General features: G+C 41.0%; 1 protein-coding gene and 1 long non-coding RNA gene across 2 annotated transcripts in view; one reads left to right on the forward strand and one right to left on the reverse strand.

The window, feature by feature from the left end:
• The window catches only part of SIK2 (salt inducible kinase 2), a 67,516-nt gene that overhangs the window by 4,443 nt on the left and 46,243 nt on the right, over nucleotides 1-16,830 (reverse strand). Inside the window, exons 6-14 of the mRNA XM_064524237.1 lie at nucleotides 15,376-15,499; nucleotides 13,103-13,323; nucleotides 11,436-11,588; nucleotides 8,736-8,900; nucleotides 4,430-4,658; nucleotides 3,438-3,722; nucleotides 3,105-3,268; nucleotides 1,994-2,107; nucleotides 1,211-1,302 (exon numbers count right to left, since the gene is read on the reverse strand). Coding sequence (XP_064380307.1) covers nucleotides 1,211-1,302; nucleotides 1,994-2,107; nucleotides 3,105-3,268; nucleotides 3,438-3,722; nucleotides 4,430-4,658; nucleotides 8,736-8,900; nucleotides 11,436-11,588; nucleotides 13,103-13,323; nucleotides 15,376-15,499 — 1,547 coding nt within the window. The remainder of the gene's footprint in view (nucleotides 1-1,210; nucleotides 1,303-1,993; nucleotides 2,108-3,104; nucleotides 3,269-3,437; nucleotides 3,723-4,429; nucleotides 4,659-8,735; nucleotides 8,901-11,435; nucleotides 11,589-13,102; nucleotides 13,324-15,375; nucleotides 15,500-16,830) is intronic.
• LOC135330481 (uncharacterized) lies at nucleotides 66-7,063 on the forward strand. The gene is made up of 3 exons (XR_010392487.1): nucleotides 66-240; nucleotides 4,377-4,801; nucleotides 6,253-7,063. It is a non-coding gene; the product is annotated as an uncharacterized LOC135330481 (long non-coding RNA).

The following is a 16,830-nucleotide window of genomic DNA, read 5'->3' on the forward strand; positions in this document are numbered from 1 at the left end:
AACTGCACTTCTCCTTGTGAGCTTTTATGAAAGTCTGTGTTTTTGACATTTTACAAACAGGAAGAATTTACAACACAATGCTGGGTTACATAGCTACCTGTGACAAATTCCTGCGATACAACAAAAGGGAGGTCTCCAGCCAGCCAATTCCCAGGGCATGCAGAAATAGGAAACCTACTACTGACGCATGCCTACAGCATTCAGAAGAGGAATCTATTGTTTCCCTGCTTACATACTAAGGTAACTTATTTCTCTATAGGCACCTTTTTTTTTTTTTAAGTCAAGAAGTGTACTAAGCTGCTCTGATTATCTAATACTGTCAGCTGAGTTTTTGATTAGAATTAATCAACTCTGCAGTTGCCAGGAGTGGCCATAAACTAAAAAGTAATTCCAGATTGCATGCTTTCTTGAAATCAAGTAGTATTTTCATACCTCTGCTCAATTATTCTGTTCTGTTGGCATGTAGCTGGGTTATTTTCCTTTTTCTCACTATGATCCTTTTGCAAAACTCAGGGACAGTAATTACCTTTAGCAGCTAACTTGCTTATGATTACCAAATGATGAGCTTGGTCTTGCAGCCTTTTAGCTTGGCAATTAAAATTACAGTAAAGAAAAATAACTGACGGAAGGGAGTGAATAGAGCTGAAGCATCCTTTTATAATTCTCTGTATTAGAGCAGTCAAGATTCTTTCAGAGGAGCATCACTTCTAGATTGATGGATCCTTTAATGACCAGAAATACTTGACTTACTTTTTGTTTTCTTTACAGTAAAGTTATTGGGTCATGGGAATGAGACAGGAAATACCTAAATGACTGTGGGGCTTCCAAGCAGGGGGAAAGACATGATCCATGTTCTGACTCACCATAAATACTGCAATATGTAGTACTGAAATGGGGAGTACAATGCTATAAGCAGTAGGGTAGTTTTCTCCAATGCTTTTATATGCCTGCTATCACTAAATGAAGCATGCAGGCATTTGCAGTCTACATGCACCCTGGCAGTGCTGGCTGATAAAGAGCTCAGGGCACAGCAATTTGTAAACACATGGCAGGATTGTTGTCCCTCCTTTAAAAGTACTGTGTCCTTAGAGATTTTAAAATGAAGTCTTCCCTCTAAAAGAATTCCTAAATGGACAGATTGTCCCAGTTCTTTCATTACTCTTGGGAATAAGAACAAATAATTTATCTGCCTGTTTTGAAAGCTTCTCACCTGTGCTCCTGTAACTGCTGTTCCAGACTCCGGGGTAGTTCTTTGCAGTACAGCTGGCAAGTATTCTGAACTTTTGATAGCAGGGTGGGTTTCTGCAAGAAAACCAGAAGTTCTGTTTTAAATTGTACTGGTTTTAATGCATCAGACCAGAAAGCAAGTGAACTTCCATAAAAGAAGATTGTCTGCCCTTATGACAGTTTGAGTGCCCACCTCCATTTTCAGAAGCTGTCATTATAGCTACTATCTAAAACCACAATCACTACCGCTTATTGGCTTCTAACTCTTAGATAAAGAATATCTCTGCATGATAGCTTGTATCATCAAAATCCATAGAAAGATTTCTTCCTAAGTGAAAGAGAAGCTGCAAGCTGGAAAAAAGTTCGCTTTTTAAAAACTGAGGCAATGTGAAAATTGATTAAAAAAAAAAGGGAGGGGGAGGGACAGTAAACCCCAGGGGGTCAGAAGTAGAGCAGATGCTTCTCAGATTTTGGTGTGTGCGCTTTATGGGGTGCAGCACAAATGATAGGTATTCACTAGCAGCTACTTCAAATTGCTTTAATAACCCTGTACAGTAACAAGCTGAGGAGGAAAACAGCAACAATATAGTATGCTTTTTTGCATAATCAGGGTTAGTGTCTGACAAAAGAAAAATACAGTATAATTTCAATTTCAGCTGTTGTCTGCTAATTTAGCTCTTGACCAAGGAACATAACAAGATCCAAAAGGCCAGTCTGCTGTGTACAACAGTGCCTGGTTCAGTTCAGTGGAGGGGAAGCATGGTACCTGGAGCCTGTGTTGCAAGTACTGTGTTTCTAAGCTCTGCCGTCTGGATAACAATGGGGGATGTGCTCCATTAGGGAATGCAGATGTAGCATCCTGCTGCTGAGATGCTTCTTCCTGCAGAGAGAAGAGGAAAAAGTTTCATCCCCAGAAAAGGCTTACTTTTCTGCTTCAACCCTTCACTATTTCCACTGACAGGGGTTCCCCAGTTACCATGTGGGCTGGGACTCTGGTGTCACTCACCACTTCTACTGCACAGTTAAGAGTCTAAACCATAAAGCTTGGAACTCTCTGTGGTGTGAAATGCCTAGGGTTGACATCTCTAACTGAAATGAGGCATGGAATGTATTTCTGACTGGCCAAACTCTGAATGTGCTTTAGTGCAGCCCTCCTGTCACAGCTTCAAAACTGAAGGCAAAAACTTTTCAATAGTGGCCGAGAGGATACGCACAGAGTAGGCATCTCTAGCAGGTAGGAGAGTGCTGACATAGGAAGGGAGTAAACTGTTGTCACAACTTTGTGGCTGTCAGCACTGAAGTTTTCCAGCAGTTAGAAAGTACGGGAGCTGGAGCTTTAAGGACAGCAGGCTTCATCTGGACATCAGGCACTTGTGTTGCCTGTGTATTTCTTATCCGCTTTATTCCTAAGCTCTAAGAGAAACTTATTATTCATGTTTCCTGTGACCTGTTCCATTTCAAACAAGTAACTAGGGAATTGGTAGAAGTTTGATTAATGCAGTGAAAGGCTAAATACCTAACTGTTGTATTATCACTCTGCTTTTGCACTTCTTGCTATATGACAGTTATATCAGACCGGTTCCACCATTGAAAGATGTTAGTTAGGCTTTGTAGAAACTAAAATATCCTTCAGACAAAAAGTAGGCATAAAATGCTGGATTCAGAAAGATAATTAGGCCATCTCACTGATGCTATAAGGATGGGAAAGGCTAACCTGGAAATGCCCATTCTCTCTTCTACAGGCGACAGAATGAGAGAGAAGGGAGTTTTATCTGTACATTAGCTTTTCGCAGCTCCTGCACTCCTTATCCTTTGCTTAACTGGCCCAAAGCATTAGTTCCTCAAAGACAGAGCTTGTTTATTCCTGGTTTAAGTACCTGAGGGGGGCTATTAACGAGGTCCTGCAACTGGGTGGCAGTTGATGTCAAGCTAGGCTCTTCTTCTGATCCCATCTGTTCATAGAGCAGCTGGACTTTGTTCAGCTCCAGGATTCCTTTGGTTCGTGCCAGATTCTGAAGGTGCTGTCTAAATGCTACAATTCCTGGAGAAGAGTCAAGCAAAACTCTTGTCAGAAAATCAGTTAATTCATTTCTGGTTAGCACAGCAATCTGAGATCAGCTGAGTCACAACCCCACCTTGACTGTTCTGTGAATAAAGTACACTTAGTACCACGTCTAGGTATAATGCATCACGACAGCGGTTATAATTACCTTGCGTGAGGGATGTGTCAGAAGCTCTACGCCCCTCTCGGAAACTGACAGGAGAACGGTTGTGGGTCTCTCGTTTTTGGGAGGTGAGGGCCTGCATGGCTGGATTGGCAGGTCTCAGGCCTATGAAAGGTGGTGTCATTCTGGGTGCTGGTTGATTGGTTAGCACCATTTCTTTCAAGGAAGGGGTGTCTTCCAGGAAGTTAATATCTCTCTGAAGGGATCCCATCTCATACTCTGAATCAATGCTGCCCAGAGATGAGTTTTCATCCAATGAGTAGACTTTTCCTTTGACAAAAAACAGAAGCCAGAATAAAAGGAAAATGCAACAGTAATTTAGCAAAGCAAAGGAAGTGCCACAGGCTTAAGCTATTCCTGCCAACAGTGTCTCCAGTGATTATTTTAGAGGAAATGAAACAAAAAGCAAGTTTCAAAAACAAAGTAATTGTAATTTAACACTTGCAGTGCTGGAATGGGGATTAGCTACTGGTTTTTACACTATATCAAAGGTAAGACACTATGCAAATAATGTTCACTGGCTTATTTGGAGAGCATTCAGTGCTTTTTGTGGAGGACTGATAACTCTACAGCCTAAGCCAAAAGGGTTGGTCATCTTGATAGTTCTGGAATAGCAGAATCTAGAGGTTTGTATTTCCCCTTGCCCTCCTCCCCCAGCACCCCTTTAGGAGATGATGTATTTGGGGGCACTTAACTATGCCAGTAAGAATAGGGCAACTTGCCAGACTTCACATGTTGCCTTTGAATTAGTTGGGGTTGTACAAGACCGTAGCCAGCTGTGAATTTGCTGCTTTAGTTTATACTGTCTTTACAGCAGGGTTGGGGGAGCGGGGGGCCTTTATAGCAAATGCCAAGAAATAGAAACAAGAAGCTCTTTCTTGTGCTAGTCTGCACTTTTAAAGTCTAGTGTTTTTCCTCCTTAAGTGAGTGCTGAGAGCAGGAAGTGGGCTCTGAGATGCCTCTGCTAACTTCTGTACCTGTGCCTGGCACCATCACCAGCTGGTTGGTAACTTCTGCCAGAGTGTGACGTCTCTTCCCACAGCGAGTTGCTTGGAGGGCTGCAAATGCCTGTGCAGGGTCATCTTCTGACTCGCCTTCTGTCTCTATTCCTTCATCGATAGAAGTCTCCATCATGCTGGTAGGCAGTGACTGGCATCCTTTCCTAATCACCACAGGAGGTACAGGATCGAGCAGGCAGCCATTTACCTAAATGCCACAAGGAGAAGACAGACAGCTTTCAGTTACTGGCACACAGCACTTCCCTGCAGTGTAAGAAACCTCTGCCTGTTGTACAGACTGAAGGCAACCTGGACTCTTCAAATGTGTGAACATCCCAATAATCTACTGAGGTAAGTACGACTTGTTAACTGCAGATGACAAAGAAATCCATCTGGGTGAAATCACCACTGACATTCTTTTAGTACTCAAAATCTGAATACTCTTATTTCCACAGTATTGTGTTCTCCAGAGTTTTTTTGAAAGTCTTTAAAAACCTTTGCCAGCTTAGTCACAAATATAAATATTTATGGCATGTACAATATTACTGTTTCCCTTTACTATACTTACCATCTTTATCACACTCAAATAAGCAATATGAAAAAATAGTCTTGTCATCTCTAAGTCTTCAGTGTTCTTACAGAGCTGCAGAGATGTGTTTAACAACAGCGCAATAAATGCACCCTTTCCAGCAAATCCACTTGATTTATACTGCTCATCTGCTAGCCTAGAGAGGCTGTGGAATCCCTGTCCTTGCAGACTTTCACAGCTCAACTCAATAAGGCTGTGAGCAACAGCATCGAGCTTTGAAATTAGCCCTGCTTTTGGCAGAAGGCTGCACTATGTGAACGCTAGAGGTACCTTTCCAGCCTAAATATTCCTAGGATTCTATATTTATCTTCAATCAGTCTTTATACTGCCAATCAGTTTGTCCTGAATCCTTCTGGGCTTTAGCTACTTTTTCTCCATATGCAACTAATGGCTTTGGTGGACCATAGTCTGCATGTCATACAGTATTAGGAGAAGCTGGGGATGGTGTAGGTGATGTATTCAGTTCTATAATACCTTAGAAACTCTAAACAGTTTCCTGTTGCAGTATGGACAATCCTGCCATTTTGGAAGGATCAGGTTGGGTCAAATGCAGGAAAAGAACAGATCATTCATCTAACATAAAACCTCACAGTAAAATTATGGTTTATCAAGTTTCCTGCAATGTGGACATGGATTGGTTGAACATTTCTAAGTCAGCCAGCCCCTGAGCATTACATATGCATCAGTACACTAATTAAGCAACTGTAATCCTAAAGCCAGTCCCACAGACTTTAGCAAATGATGACGATGTTAGCCTAACTGGATGGAAGTAAAAAAAAAACCACCTCTGCAGACATTTCACGTTCAAAATGAAATTTTTCATGTTCTCTACTACCCTATGTAGACAGAACATAGTCCTTCATCACCTCCGTGGCTGCTGACTGCTAAGACAGGATTGCTAGGAATATGCTTATAAAAGTATGCAAGAAGTTCTGGTAGAGAAGAAAATGTCACTTTTTACCCTTATCTGACTATAAAGTCTATCCTAAAGCATTGCAGTTTGCTCAGAAATAAAACAGGAGCTGTGGCAACAGTTATTTAACAAACCTGTCTAAGGAGCCAGGATAAGAGCTACGGAGATCTCCAACGGAAAACCTGACATGGCAGCTGCATTCTCTGCCATTAGTCTTGGTACATAAGTTTCATCCGCAGACATCTAAATCAGTATGTATATATCAGTATACATACAGGGCTGTCTTTGTATTATTTCTAGATCAGACAAGAATGAACCTGGGAGATGGTTACAGATGATTTTATGTAAAAATATTGATGAACTGTTCCTGAATTTTCTCCAAAGTTCTCTGGTATTTTGAAAACAAGTGTATTTGGAAGATGACTTCACTGCACGAACAGTAGCTGTTTAACAAATGGTCCTACAAGCAGACTATATGGCACTGCTCTAAGAAAACATTTAGAGCAGCATCGAGAAATAGCTGTAAATATTTGCTGCTTCAAGTATAATGACGATGCTTGCACAGAAAAATTCTGGATCTGGTGCCTCTCTTTTAAATTGATGAATCATATCTTTAAGCCTAGGTTCCTGCGCACTTTCCTTCCTATTTGTGACTTTCTCATTCAAATGCATTCCACTGATGTGGCAGCAAAAGCACTAGAAAGAATATTTAGTGAACTACTGGAAAGGAAAAAAGAGAGCCAGTATCACATGGGCAGGCAGCTCTCTACAGTTTATCATGGCACATGGAACAAAGCTTGGAAGTCTTTCGCAGACACCTTCCATAATACTTAGCCACTGAAATATTCCCAAGGCAATTGTGATTTGATGCCTCACAGTAGTCACCATTTGTTGATTTACTCACTCAAACTGCACCTAGAAAAGGAAAAAACTGGAAGGGGAGTGTGTGTATGCAAAATAAAGTTTGTAATGTTAAGTTCCAAATTTCTCCTAACTGCTTTTTGCTTTCCAGTTGTAAGGGACCACACAAGGATTTACTTAAAACAATGATGAGAGATGGGGCCACACTCTTAGCGTCAGTAACTAACCAATAAATGAGGTATAAAACCTTCAAAAGGGCAAGGATGAAATCAAACCCCTGGCTGGCAGCAGGCAAAAAAATACAACATGCTAAAATTAAAGTCATAACGGTGTGATATGAGAGAGAATAACAAAGATTTTATGTGAATAACTTGCTTAATAGAGGTGGTTCTTTAAGCAATTTCCCCTTCCTCACAAAAGCTCCTGTATTTTATCCATACTGCCAGCTCCCATGTATCTGACTTACTGCTTGCTATCGTACAAAGTATTGTCACAGACATCAAAGTTGGATGGCAAAACATAGCTCCCTTCAAGAGTTAAACTGTAACCATACATTTGTAAGGCTGTGGAGCCGTCACATCCTATCAGTTGAGTTAAGTCTGTTAACTGTGGAGGTGTGGGAAGCCTACACAAAATCTTTGTCTGATTACAGGAAACAAAACTCATTAGATGGGACTGCAATTTTACATGGTCTCCAGAGAAGATTGTACAGGCATTCCTAGTTACAGAAATGGCCTAGCTGAGATCAGCTACATCTGAGATGCTGCAGTTCTAATTTTTTTTTGACAGCCTAGAGGTCCTACAGGCTATTTACCATTCAACTAAAAATTAATAAAAATGTCATTCTTTTAGCTGGCTTACTATGAAATTGGTGGACATAAGCACTTTAAGTGTGTGGTATTTTAATAGCTTTAGCTGGCAATAGAAGCTTATGGTTAAGGATTCGTTATACTTTCTTGTTCTCATTTGTCTGAAATTTTGGATGAGTACCTAGCTGAGTAGGTTACTCTAGATTTCAGCACAAAGAGCGTGCTTGGGAATTTAGAGAGGAATCCAATCAAAAGTTTTTAAGGATTAAAAGAAGCATACATAAAAAGATGTAAAGACACTATGGGTATATATATTAATGTTTGGTAGCAGAAGCTATACAAGAGGAGTAGTCTTCTGGCCTTTTAAATATATATTTGAGAAGAAGGAGAAAAAAACCTTCAGTAGGTTGATTTTCTTTTACAAATGACAGTGTGGAATGATTGGAATGTAAGCAAAGAACCATGAGAGGCAGATTAGCAATCAGAAAAAAGACACAGCTGTCAAAAGTTATGTGCAAGAGAGAAAAGGCAGAAAAAGGAATATTGAATACCTAAAAGTCTCGCATTCAAAGATTACTTAAATTTGGGGGAATAAGTACACTGTGTTTTGTCCAGCTGGTACAACAAATGTTTAGATCATGTGTTTATACTAGAGGTCTTTGCATCTGAGCTGCCATTTATCCTGAGAGGTTACCCAGGAACCAGAGCTTGCAGTAGGTCAGAATTCTGAGGACAACATATGCATAAGAGGAAGTGCTTGGGGACAGGATGAGGATATTGGGCCTTAGAAGAAAAGGCTACTGAAAACAGAGAGAAGCCTTCAGGTTTTCCAGCTCAGCTACCTACAAGTGTCTAGACATACGAGGCATGAACCACTGAGGTCTGTGAAGTGACATTACTTTAGATTAGCAAAGACTCTGGCCCCAACTCCCTAGTGCTTTGTGCTAGGATGATATACTAATAGGACATTGGTTCCTTTGCTGCCAAGTTAATTACCAAAAAGCTACACGTTCTACACTAGCAGTGCTTTTGCTAGGCAGTAACTTAAAGGACAACGATCATTTTTAGTCTTACTGAAATTCAGCAAAACAGTAGGCCAATTTTAAGCCGTACCTTTGGTGTCTCAACTCTTTCTTCTTCCATAAATGCTGTCTCTGCCTGGCAGCTGGATGGAGGGAATGAAAAGGCTTCTGTACCTGAAGCTGGGGGCAGGCCTGGAGACCGCAGCAGCCTTGCATTCTGTGAACGCAAGTTCACTGAGGGCACCACAGCTTGTGCCTAAAAGAGATTAAAGAACTTCAAAAACTCAACAGGCTTAGGTAGAAAATAAGGAACAATAAAACAACATAGACTCACAAATTAAAAATAAACAATACCCAGGCCATTTCCACAGCAGGAGAAGTCTAAGATATTTTCCTCATTCTTAATGCATTGCATTCTTAGTCTTTAGAGTTAAAAATAATTAAAGAAAAAAAAAGAGAGAGATGTCTTATTAAGTCTTCCTAACTACTTATTGAAGTTGAGCACTTACTAACAGCAAAGAGAGGCAAAGAAAGTGTTTGGGACCCTTCAGTGCCCTCTAACTTTTGACCTGCTGCAGTTCCTTTCTACATGTAGTACAAAACCCTTAATATTACAGTGAGGCATAGAGCTGGTTTACATGATTTTTCTAACATGCACTGACTCCTGTAGAACAAACCGTGAGAAAGAATAGAGTAGGCTAGCTCTGAAGTAAGATATTTCAATAGAGAGCACTAGTGAAGAGAAAGGCGTGCCTCAGTGAAAGCAGCCATGGCAAAACTAGGAAATTAAGATTAACAATCATGTGAAAACCATTCTTTTCCTGAAGTGCAGGATCCACACAACTTGTCTGTCCAAAAGAAAACAAGCAGCATTATACAGGAGACTGTGGTGCCATCATGTGTGAAAATGAATTATCTTGCTACTCAAGACAGTACAGTCCTGAGCCAGAAGCAGGTAATGTGGCTAGAAAGTACAAGAAAGTTGAATTTAGTTCATTAAAGAACCACCTTCTGTGAGGTATTCTCTTCCTCCTTGCTCATCTGTCTCCACCTGCTTATAATACATCTTCTGTAATTAACAATCTGCTTTGGAATACTGTCTCTCTCTCTCTCACTGCAATTACTATCTAAAATAATCACTGATTTTAATCTCTGTCAGCCATATTGTTCCTGGACTTATGTTTATAGCTGACAGTTTGGCTTTCATTTCAACAGAATCCAAAACCAAGTAGTGTCTTACTGCCTCAAGCAAAAATGCAGCAGCATGGTTTTGCTTTCTCCTGGAAGCAGAGTAACAAAAGAATTCTGACAGCATTTGGACACTTGTTATATACCACAGCAATACGGTACCTACAAGGCTGTTAGCTTCAGCAAGTATTTGCTTGAAACCATTATAGTCTGAGTTGTCTTGGGCCAAGTCTTTCATGTTTCCAGTTATTCATTAATAGAAATCAAAAGCTGTACAATGTCTGTGTATCTTAATGAAACAGAAGAACATGTAAAAAATCTGAGAATTACTGGAATAAGACATGATAAACTGTACATGACTTTTTTTTTGTGTAGGAAGTTACCAGGGAAGAAACAGAATAGCCTTAGAGCCTGTACTGAATCAGTCAGTATTAATTACTAAGTGGACAGTCTTCTGCAATGGACAGGCTGGCACCAGATCTAGGGAGCACCCTAAATTACTCTTGATAAAATATACGTGACCTCTTTAAGACTTAAATCAATTAGTTAGTCGTCACATTGGCTCTGTGGTCTATGTCTGGTCTACAGAAGCTTTCCAGCTGTGCTGTGAAACCTCCTGTGAAATGAGATTCTTGCTGGGTCATGGGAGGAAAAAGTGATATCAGTCTTAGCAGAGATGACATTATTCAGAAACAGTCTTGAGCCACCAAGAATCTCATGGCAACGATAAGAATATATGGTACTTAGATATCATAATGAATGGGCATATTAACCTGACAGATCAATCCTAATATTTTCTCTTTGGTATCCCTTTGCTGTTCTTTGCCATGCTTCATTTCAAGGGAGATAGAAGGCATATCTGGAGAACAGCAGAGGATAAAGTAATTTTATTTTCAGGTCCTTTTAGAGTGCATATATTCAATAACACTGAGTAAAGCCTGCATGCGTTTAGCCCCCATGCTAGCACAGCTCCCCATAAATTCAACAGCTACTTTGTTGATCACATTTAAAATATTCCAAGTGTTGCACAGTCTCCAAGCCAGAAACCTTGTATTTCTCCAACAGTTTACCCAATGACTTCCCAGCAAAAGGTTACAATTTCTCAAAAATGGAAGTGTTCCACCGAGAAGCCCAGGAGCACCATTTTTCCTTTAATTGTATTTTCAAATTAACGTATCCCAAAAAGACAAACCAAGAATGCTAAGTGTGAAACAAAAAGTAGAGAGGAAACAAACCTGGAGTTAAGGCTGAACCACCCAGCTACCCATTAAGGCCAAAGTCATTGTTTGCATTTGGGGCTTCAGAATGCAGTCAACTCCCTTATTTAAAGCTTATCCAGTCCCCTCCAATAACAAACACCATTTTGGGGTGGAGGGTGGGGGGAGAAGGTGCCAAGTGTGTGCGATAGACAACTGATTTGTCATCAGATGGTACCGACAGAAGACAAATGCGAGTCTTTCCAAAATGATGCTAGAAGTCTACAGATTACAGAAATCAGGAAATAGCAATAGATTCTAAGTGAATCTATCTGGAAGCACCATTCTAGAAGAGAAAAATGTCTTGTGCAGTCCTAAGCCCACCTCTGCTAGGAATGAGATGTTACCTTGGCTACTGTCTGCTCAGCAATGGTGCTTGGCCGACGCTGACGCGCATCAAGTCTTTGCTCCACAGGGAAGCTACTCCGATGGGATTTGAGCCTCTCCACCAACAAATAATAGATCGCAGCAAAGTGGTTATAACTCTTGTTCTGTAGAGACTGAGAGACAGAAGCACAAGAGATCGAGTGCAGCCAAATGTATGCATCTTTTACGTACTGTGAGATTAGAAAGAAAAGAGAATTGCCTTCTGGAAGAAGAACAAATTTTTCAGAGGCAATGGGGCCTTCATGTTGTTGTGAAGTCAAAAAGTTTCATAGCAGAAGTGCCAGGCAAAGAAAGCACCAGCCTTACTTTAGTGGCCCTTATGAGTGGCAGGAGCTTGCTACGTTCCAGGCTGCAGCAGAATGTGTAGCTAACGTTCAGGTGCTATTCTGAGCCCTCAAAGGTTTGAGCCTGCAGAAGGGACCGAGCTCCAGGACTTCCTGAATAGACAGGCCATTCCAAATCACTGGAAGCAATGGGGAACTGAGCCCCTGTAAAGCACAGACACTAGCCTTTTCTGGCAGGAAATATTCAAACTGCAGCCTCCACAATGGCTAAAAATAGCGACCATTCTAAAGGAAATGATTGTGTTAACTCCATAGGGAGTCTTTTAGCATTTACATTTGGTAAGAAGTATGATTTGGGATTGGAGGGAGACAGTCAGTTGCTTACTGCTTTTATGCTCCTTTTTGAATTTCATATTCCACCCTCTCAGAAGCTCAACGTGAATTTACTTTCCCTTCTGCTTCCCTTCCTCTCTCTCCATTTGACATGTAATGATGTATCCGTCCCGCCCAGGGAGTCTAATAGTGTGGAAGCCAGCATAGCTCCTTGATTTTAATTCTCTGCTTAAGAATCAACTTAGCTAGCAAACAAATCCCTAGAAATGACCATTTGTAAGCAGCAGCAAGTATCAGCATCCTGACAGAAAGTACTATAGGGCTAGCATTTTTTAAGTAGTGCACAATATACTTCTGTGTGCCCTACAGTCTAATGCAATTGAAACATCAAATATTCTGAAATGTGTACTGGTTTAAATGAAAGTGAATAGTTAATTACAATAAAAGACCAATAATCTAGTCCTGTGGGCCCTGGAATATATGACCATAACACATTATTCTTTTCCATAGCTTCTAATTTGGATTCTTGACACACAGGAGTATCCTTTCCCCCACAGTGCTGCCTTTTCAATGGACACGTTTTACTCTGAGGGGCAAGGGATGCCTCAGACTGGAATAGCTGGGTGTGTCCAGCAAGGAATAAGGCACACTGGTGAAGTTGTTTGTGGGAATATTGCACAATGCTTGCCTGCTGTCTGCATAACAGACACCTTCCCCCTGCTAGGCATGATCTTTAGGAAACATCTTGGAGGGATGTCTCTCCTCTTCCTGGCCAGTCTACTGGCACAGACTGAGGCATAAAAAGGACAGAACAACTACAAAATGCCTCCATGGGAAGCAGGAGCATAGCTGCTTTACCTCATGAAATAGCCTACCAGCTTTGGTTTTTTTTTTTCCTAGGTCTTGAAATAAAGAATGTTGCAAGGAACTCACGTAATAACTCACAGTAATAAAACAAAAAGGAAAGTGAGCTCCCCCTGGGGATAAATATTGGTGTAAATCTGTTCTACCTCAATAGTTTTCTGTTGGTCTATTCCAAGGCTGTGCATTAGCCGCAAAACTTGCTCGTTATACTCTCCAATGGAAGGCTCATTCTCCTGTCCTGGTGGATAAAGAATGGGTCTCTGTGCAGGAACTTCTATAAGCATCCACTTGTGCTCCTTAATCTGAGCAATAGTTAACCTTTTGGATGGGTCTAGGACCAACATTCTTCTAATCAGGTGTTCACACTCTGTTGGGAAAAAATAAGGTAAGTTACCAACCTGCTTGCTAAGTGCTACTTGCATATGTTCACCTGACATCTACCAATACAGAGCACAACAACAGGAAGCTGGCTTGCTTCTACCTAATTTTGGTGCTCAATACATTTCCTGAAAGCTAAAACAATCTTTCAAAACAAGACTAAAAGTCACACTAAGAGGAGAAAAAAATCAACTTCTTTAAATATATGATATGGCTAATAGTGCTATTACTTCCACACAGCTCCCACACAAGGGTAACAGGTAATACTTAATACCTCCTTAAGGCCACTTGAGCTGTTCTAAGAACTAATGACGCTTCAAAACACCTCTGTGAAGTGAGGGGGGAGTAATTAGCATCCTTCTCCAACACAGTTTGACCCCTGTGGTCACAAAAACAATTAAAAGTGATGCCTGCTTGGGCTGTGAATAGTAGTCAGTGACTAAGACTGCAGGTTTATATGTTTCAAATCCAGAACCAAGGTGCACACAGTAGCTTTAGCTGCCAGAATGATTCTGAACACACCTAGCCATTGCCGCTCTCTGACCGCTGCATGCTGGACACGGTAAAAATACCATGTTTTTCTTAAGATCTCAGCTGGATTTTGGAAAATGAGGAGCAAGGGATGAACGTGCAGTTTTTATATGGGAGGAAGTCAATGCAAATTACTTCAAGGGGGCTTATCAATATGCCCTGCATTCCTAGCTGACCATTATGTGGCTACAGTACAGTTAGAATGAATCAGTCCGTATGGGCAGTTATGACAAACAGAGCAATTTCTGGCTATTTACTCCTGTTCATCTCGTTTGGATTTTGCTGTTTTGCTAAGAGACACACCCTTCCCCACTGCCTGCAACACCATGTGATCAGCAAGAGGGGCAGCAAAGCTGGAAGTGAAACGGCAGATCTACACTGCAGTCAGGACAGTGATCGCAACTTGCACAAAGTACCTGGATCTAGCTTGGATCCCTATGTCATCAAAGTCACAAAACCACCACACAGCTCAGCTCAGCTCAGGCTGCAAAATGTGCCCAGGAAGCTGAGGGGTTGCTCAGCTCCACTCTGTGGTACCATAATTGCATTGCTAAAAGCAACCAAGGGCTGAGCTAACTAGCTCTGCTATAGCTACATTGCAGTGGCTATTTTCGGAGGCGGCGTTCAGGAGTACATGCCACCAGAAAGAAAAAGGGGAGAGCCAGAATGTTTTGCAGTGCAAAACCCCCAACAGCAGGGCAGGGGGCAGGACAGAAAAAAAATTATTTAAGACAACTAAAAATAAGCATAGAAAATAGTCTACTGAAAAGGCATTTGATTCAGGAAGGTTGTTTCCAAGTAATCCAAGTTTAGAGGCCTGTTCATACAGGGAAGCTGAGGGACAGCATAAAATCCTGTGCAAAAATGGCCCCATTTGTTCTTGTCTGAACAGGCATGAGGGAGAGTGAAACCCAACAGATGGGGCAATTAAGCGAGGGAGATATCTGATAGTCTCTCAGTCGCGTGTGGGAGTGCCAGAATATGACTATGAGAATCTAGCATATGAATTAGTTGTGCACTTTTTTGCTTTTGTTTAGCAGATGCTGTCAAAAACCAGGAAGCACCCAATCCACAACATAAGTATGACAGTGATACTGCTCTCAGCATAATTTTCTTTCCAGATTAAAATGTTTATGGCATTGGAGAATGTAAATCAATTGCTGCTCAAATATATCTCTGCTGTTGTACCCCCGTATTTTTAGTCACAGTAAGATGAGAGTTTCTTCAGCTTCCGTTTAGAACCTCTTGTTGCTCTTGGCTGCAGCCATGCTGCCGTTTGCAATACACACGCGTCGCAGAGGTAGAAATGGGCTGGTTTGCCTAGCAGAAGCAGCGTAGTTGCAAAGGCATGTGGCTCACCTAGGCTAACTTATTTTGTTTTGTACCAAAATGAAATGTCTGCCACACCATAATCTGCTGGATAGATGCACACCCTTTGCTGTCTTGCAACAGAGATGATTCTAGTCTTTACTCAAGATTTACCACCCGAAAATATAGGACACATTATTACCTTCTGACATAAAATAAGGGATCCTGAATCTTCCTTCCAGAACACGTTGCCTCAGTATGGGGAGTGTTGGTCCATCAAAAGGTAATGCTCCACAGACCAAAACATAAAGAACTACACCCATGCTCTGTAAGAAGGAGAATACTCATTTTATCTTTTGAACCACAAGCAAAGTTCTCTGAGCTTGGCTAGCCAACTCCTGTCACAGAAAAAAATCAAAATTATGTTCTGCAGAAACAGGAAATATACAGAAAAAGGAGTTATATTTCTGAAAATCCCTAAACATTAAGAATGCTCAGCTAACCCAAGGTGGCTAGGCTTGCAGTACCTTGTGCCGATAAGCAGGTAAGCTGAAGTGTAATGGGCTAGAGACTCTGGCTGCTAGCAGGAAGCTCCTCACAGGTGACTGAATGATACCTGAAAAGTGAGCCCCAACTTCAGGTGAGAATTAGAGACATTCTTTATTAATCTGAATGTTCTTCAAACAAAAACAAAGCTCAAATAGCAGCCACTCAAAGTAAGAAATTGCAACCTCTTACATTTACCAATTTGCAAAAGCCTGGGGAGGAAGTACACTAGCAGCTTTATGAACAGTGTCAGCTTCAGGGAGACTCCAACTAGTGATTCTGCACTGTTGTGTGCAGTGCTGAGCACGAGGGATTATGTAAAATGAGCAAAAGGAGACGATCTGGGCAAGAGCTCTCATCCAACTGCCAGACTCATTTTTGAAAGTATGCAAGTTAACTGGCACTGCAAGTGGAAATAGTCTTGCAGAATAGCCAAAAAAAATACAGCACCACACCACATGAAATAACCACATCAGACCTTCCTGCCATGAGTTGGCATAGATAGCCACAGCACTGGTTTTCTCAAGGGAAAAAAAGTAAGCATTCCACATTCACCTTAAAATTTTGTAAGTACATAGAGATTTTAAAAACTAAATATATATTTTAAAAAGTCACTTCCTTCCTTCCTTAACCTGACAAGAGCTGAACTGCAGATTGTTGCATTCCTCCTGCAAGCTTAGCACTTTCAGCCGACCTACTCTGTAATGAGCTGTTGCAAAAGAAATACAGAATCCTGAACTCATCTGAGAAGATAAGGAGATAGCAATTTTATCTTAAATATAAACACACGTGTGCTTCTCTTTGTGAGCAGGCAGATTCTGTTAATGATTGAGGATCTTAAATATTTAAAGAAATATTTAACAAAGCTCTGAGATTCACTTCTGACAGTCACACAGTGCCTGTGTTACCTGAAACAATGAGTATAGCTAAGGTCTACTGCAGGACTGTTTAGCAGGTTCAGAAAGGCTGTAGCCTTTTGTTTTTTAATTGAGATGTATATATAGACATATTGATACCAATAGATAGACAGACAGACAGATAGATCAGGAGTGTTTTTTTGTTAAAACAATTAGATTATATTAGATTAGCAGCTGAAAGATGAATTTCCATG

This window comes from Dromaius novaehollandiae, chromosome 21 (assembly GCF_036370855.1).
Source record: "Dromaius novaehollandiae isolate bDroNov1 chromosome 21, bDroNov1.hap1, whole genome shotgun sequence".
Classification (NCBI taxonomy): domain Eukaryota; kingdom Metazoa; phylum Chordata; class Aves; order Casuariiformes; family Dromaiidae; genus Dromaius; species Dromaius novaehollandiae.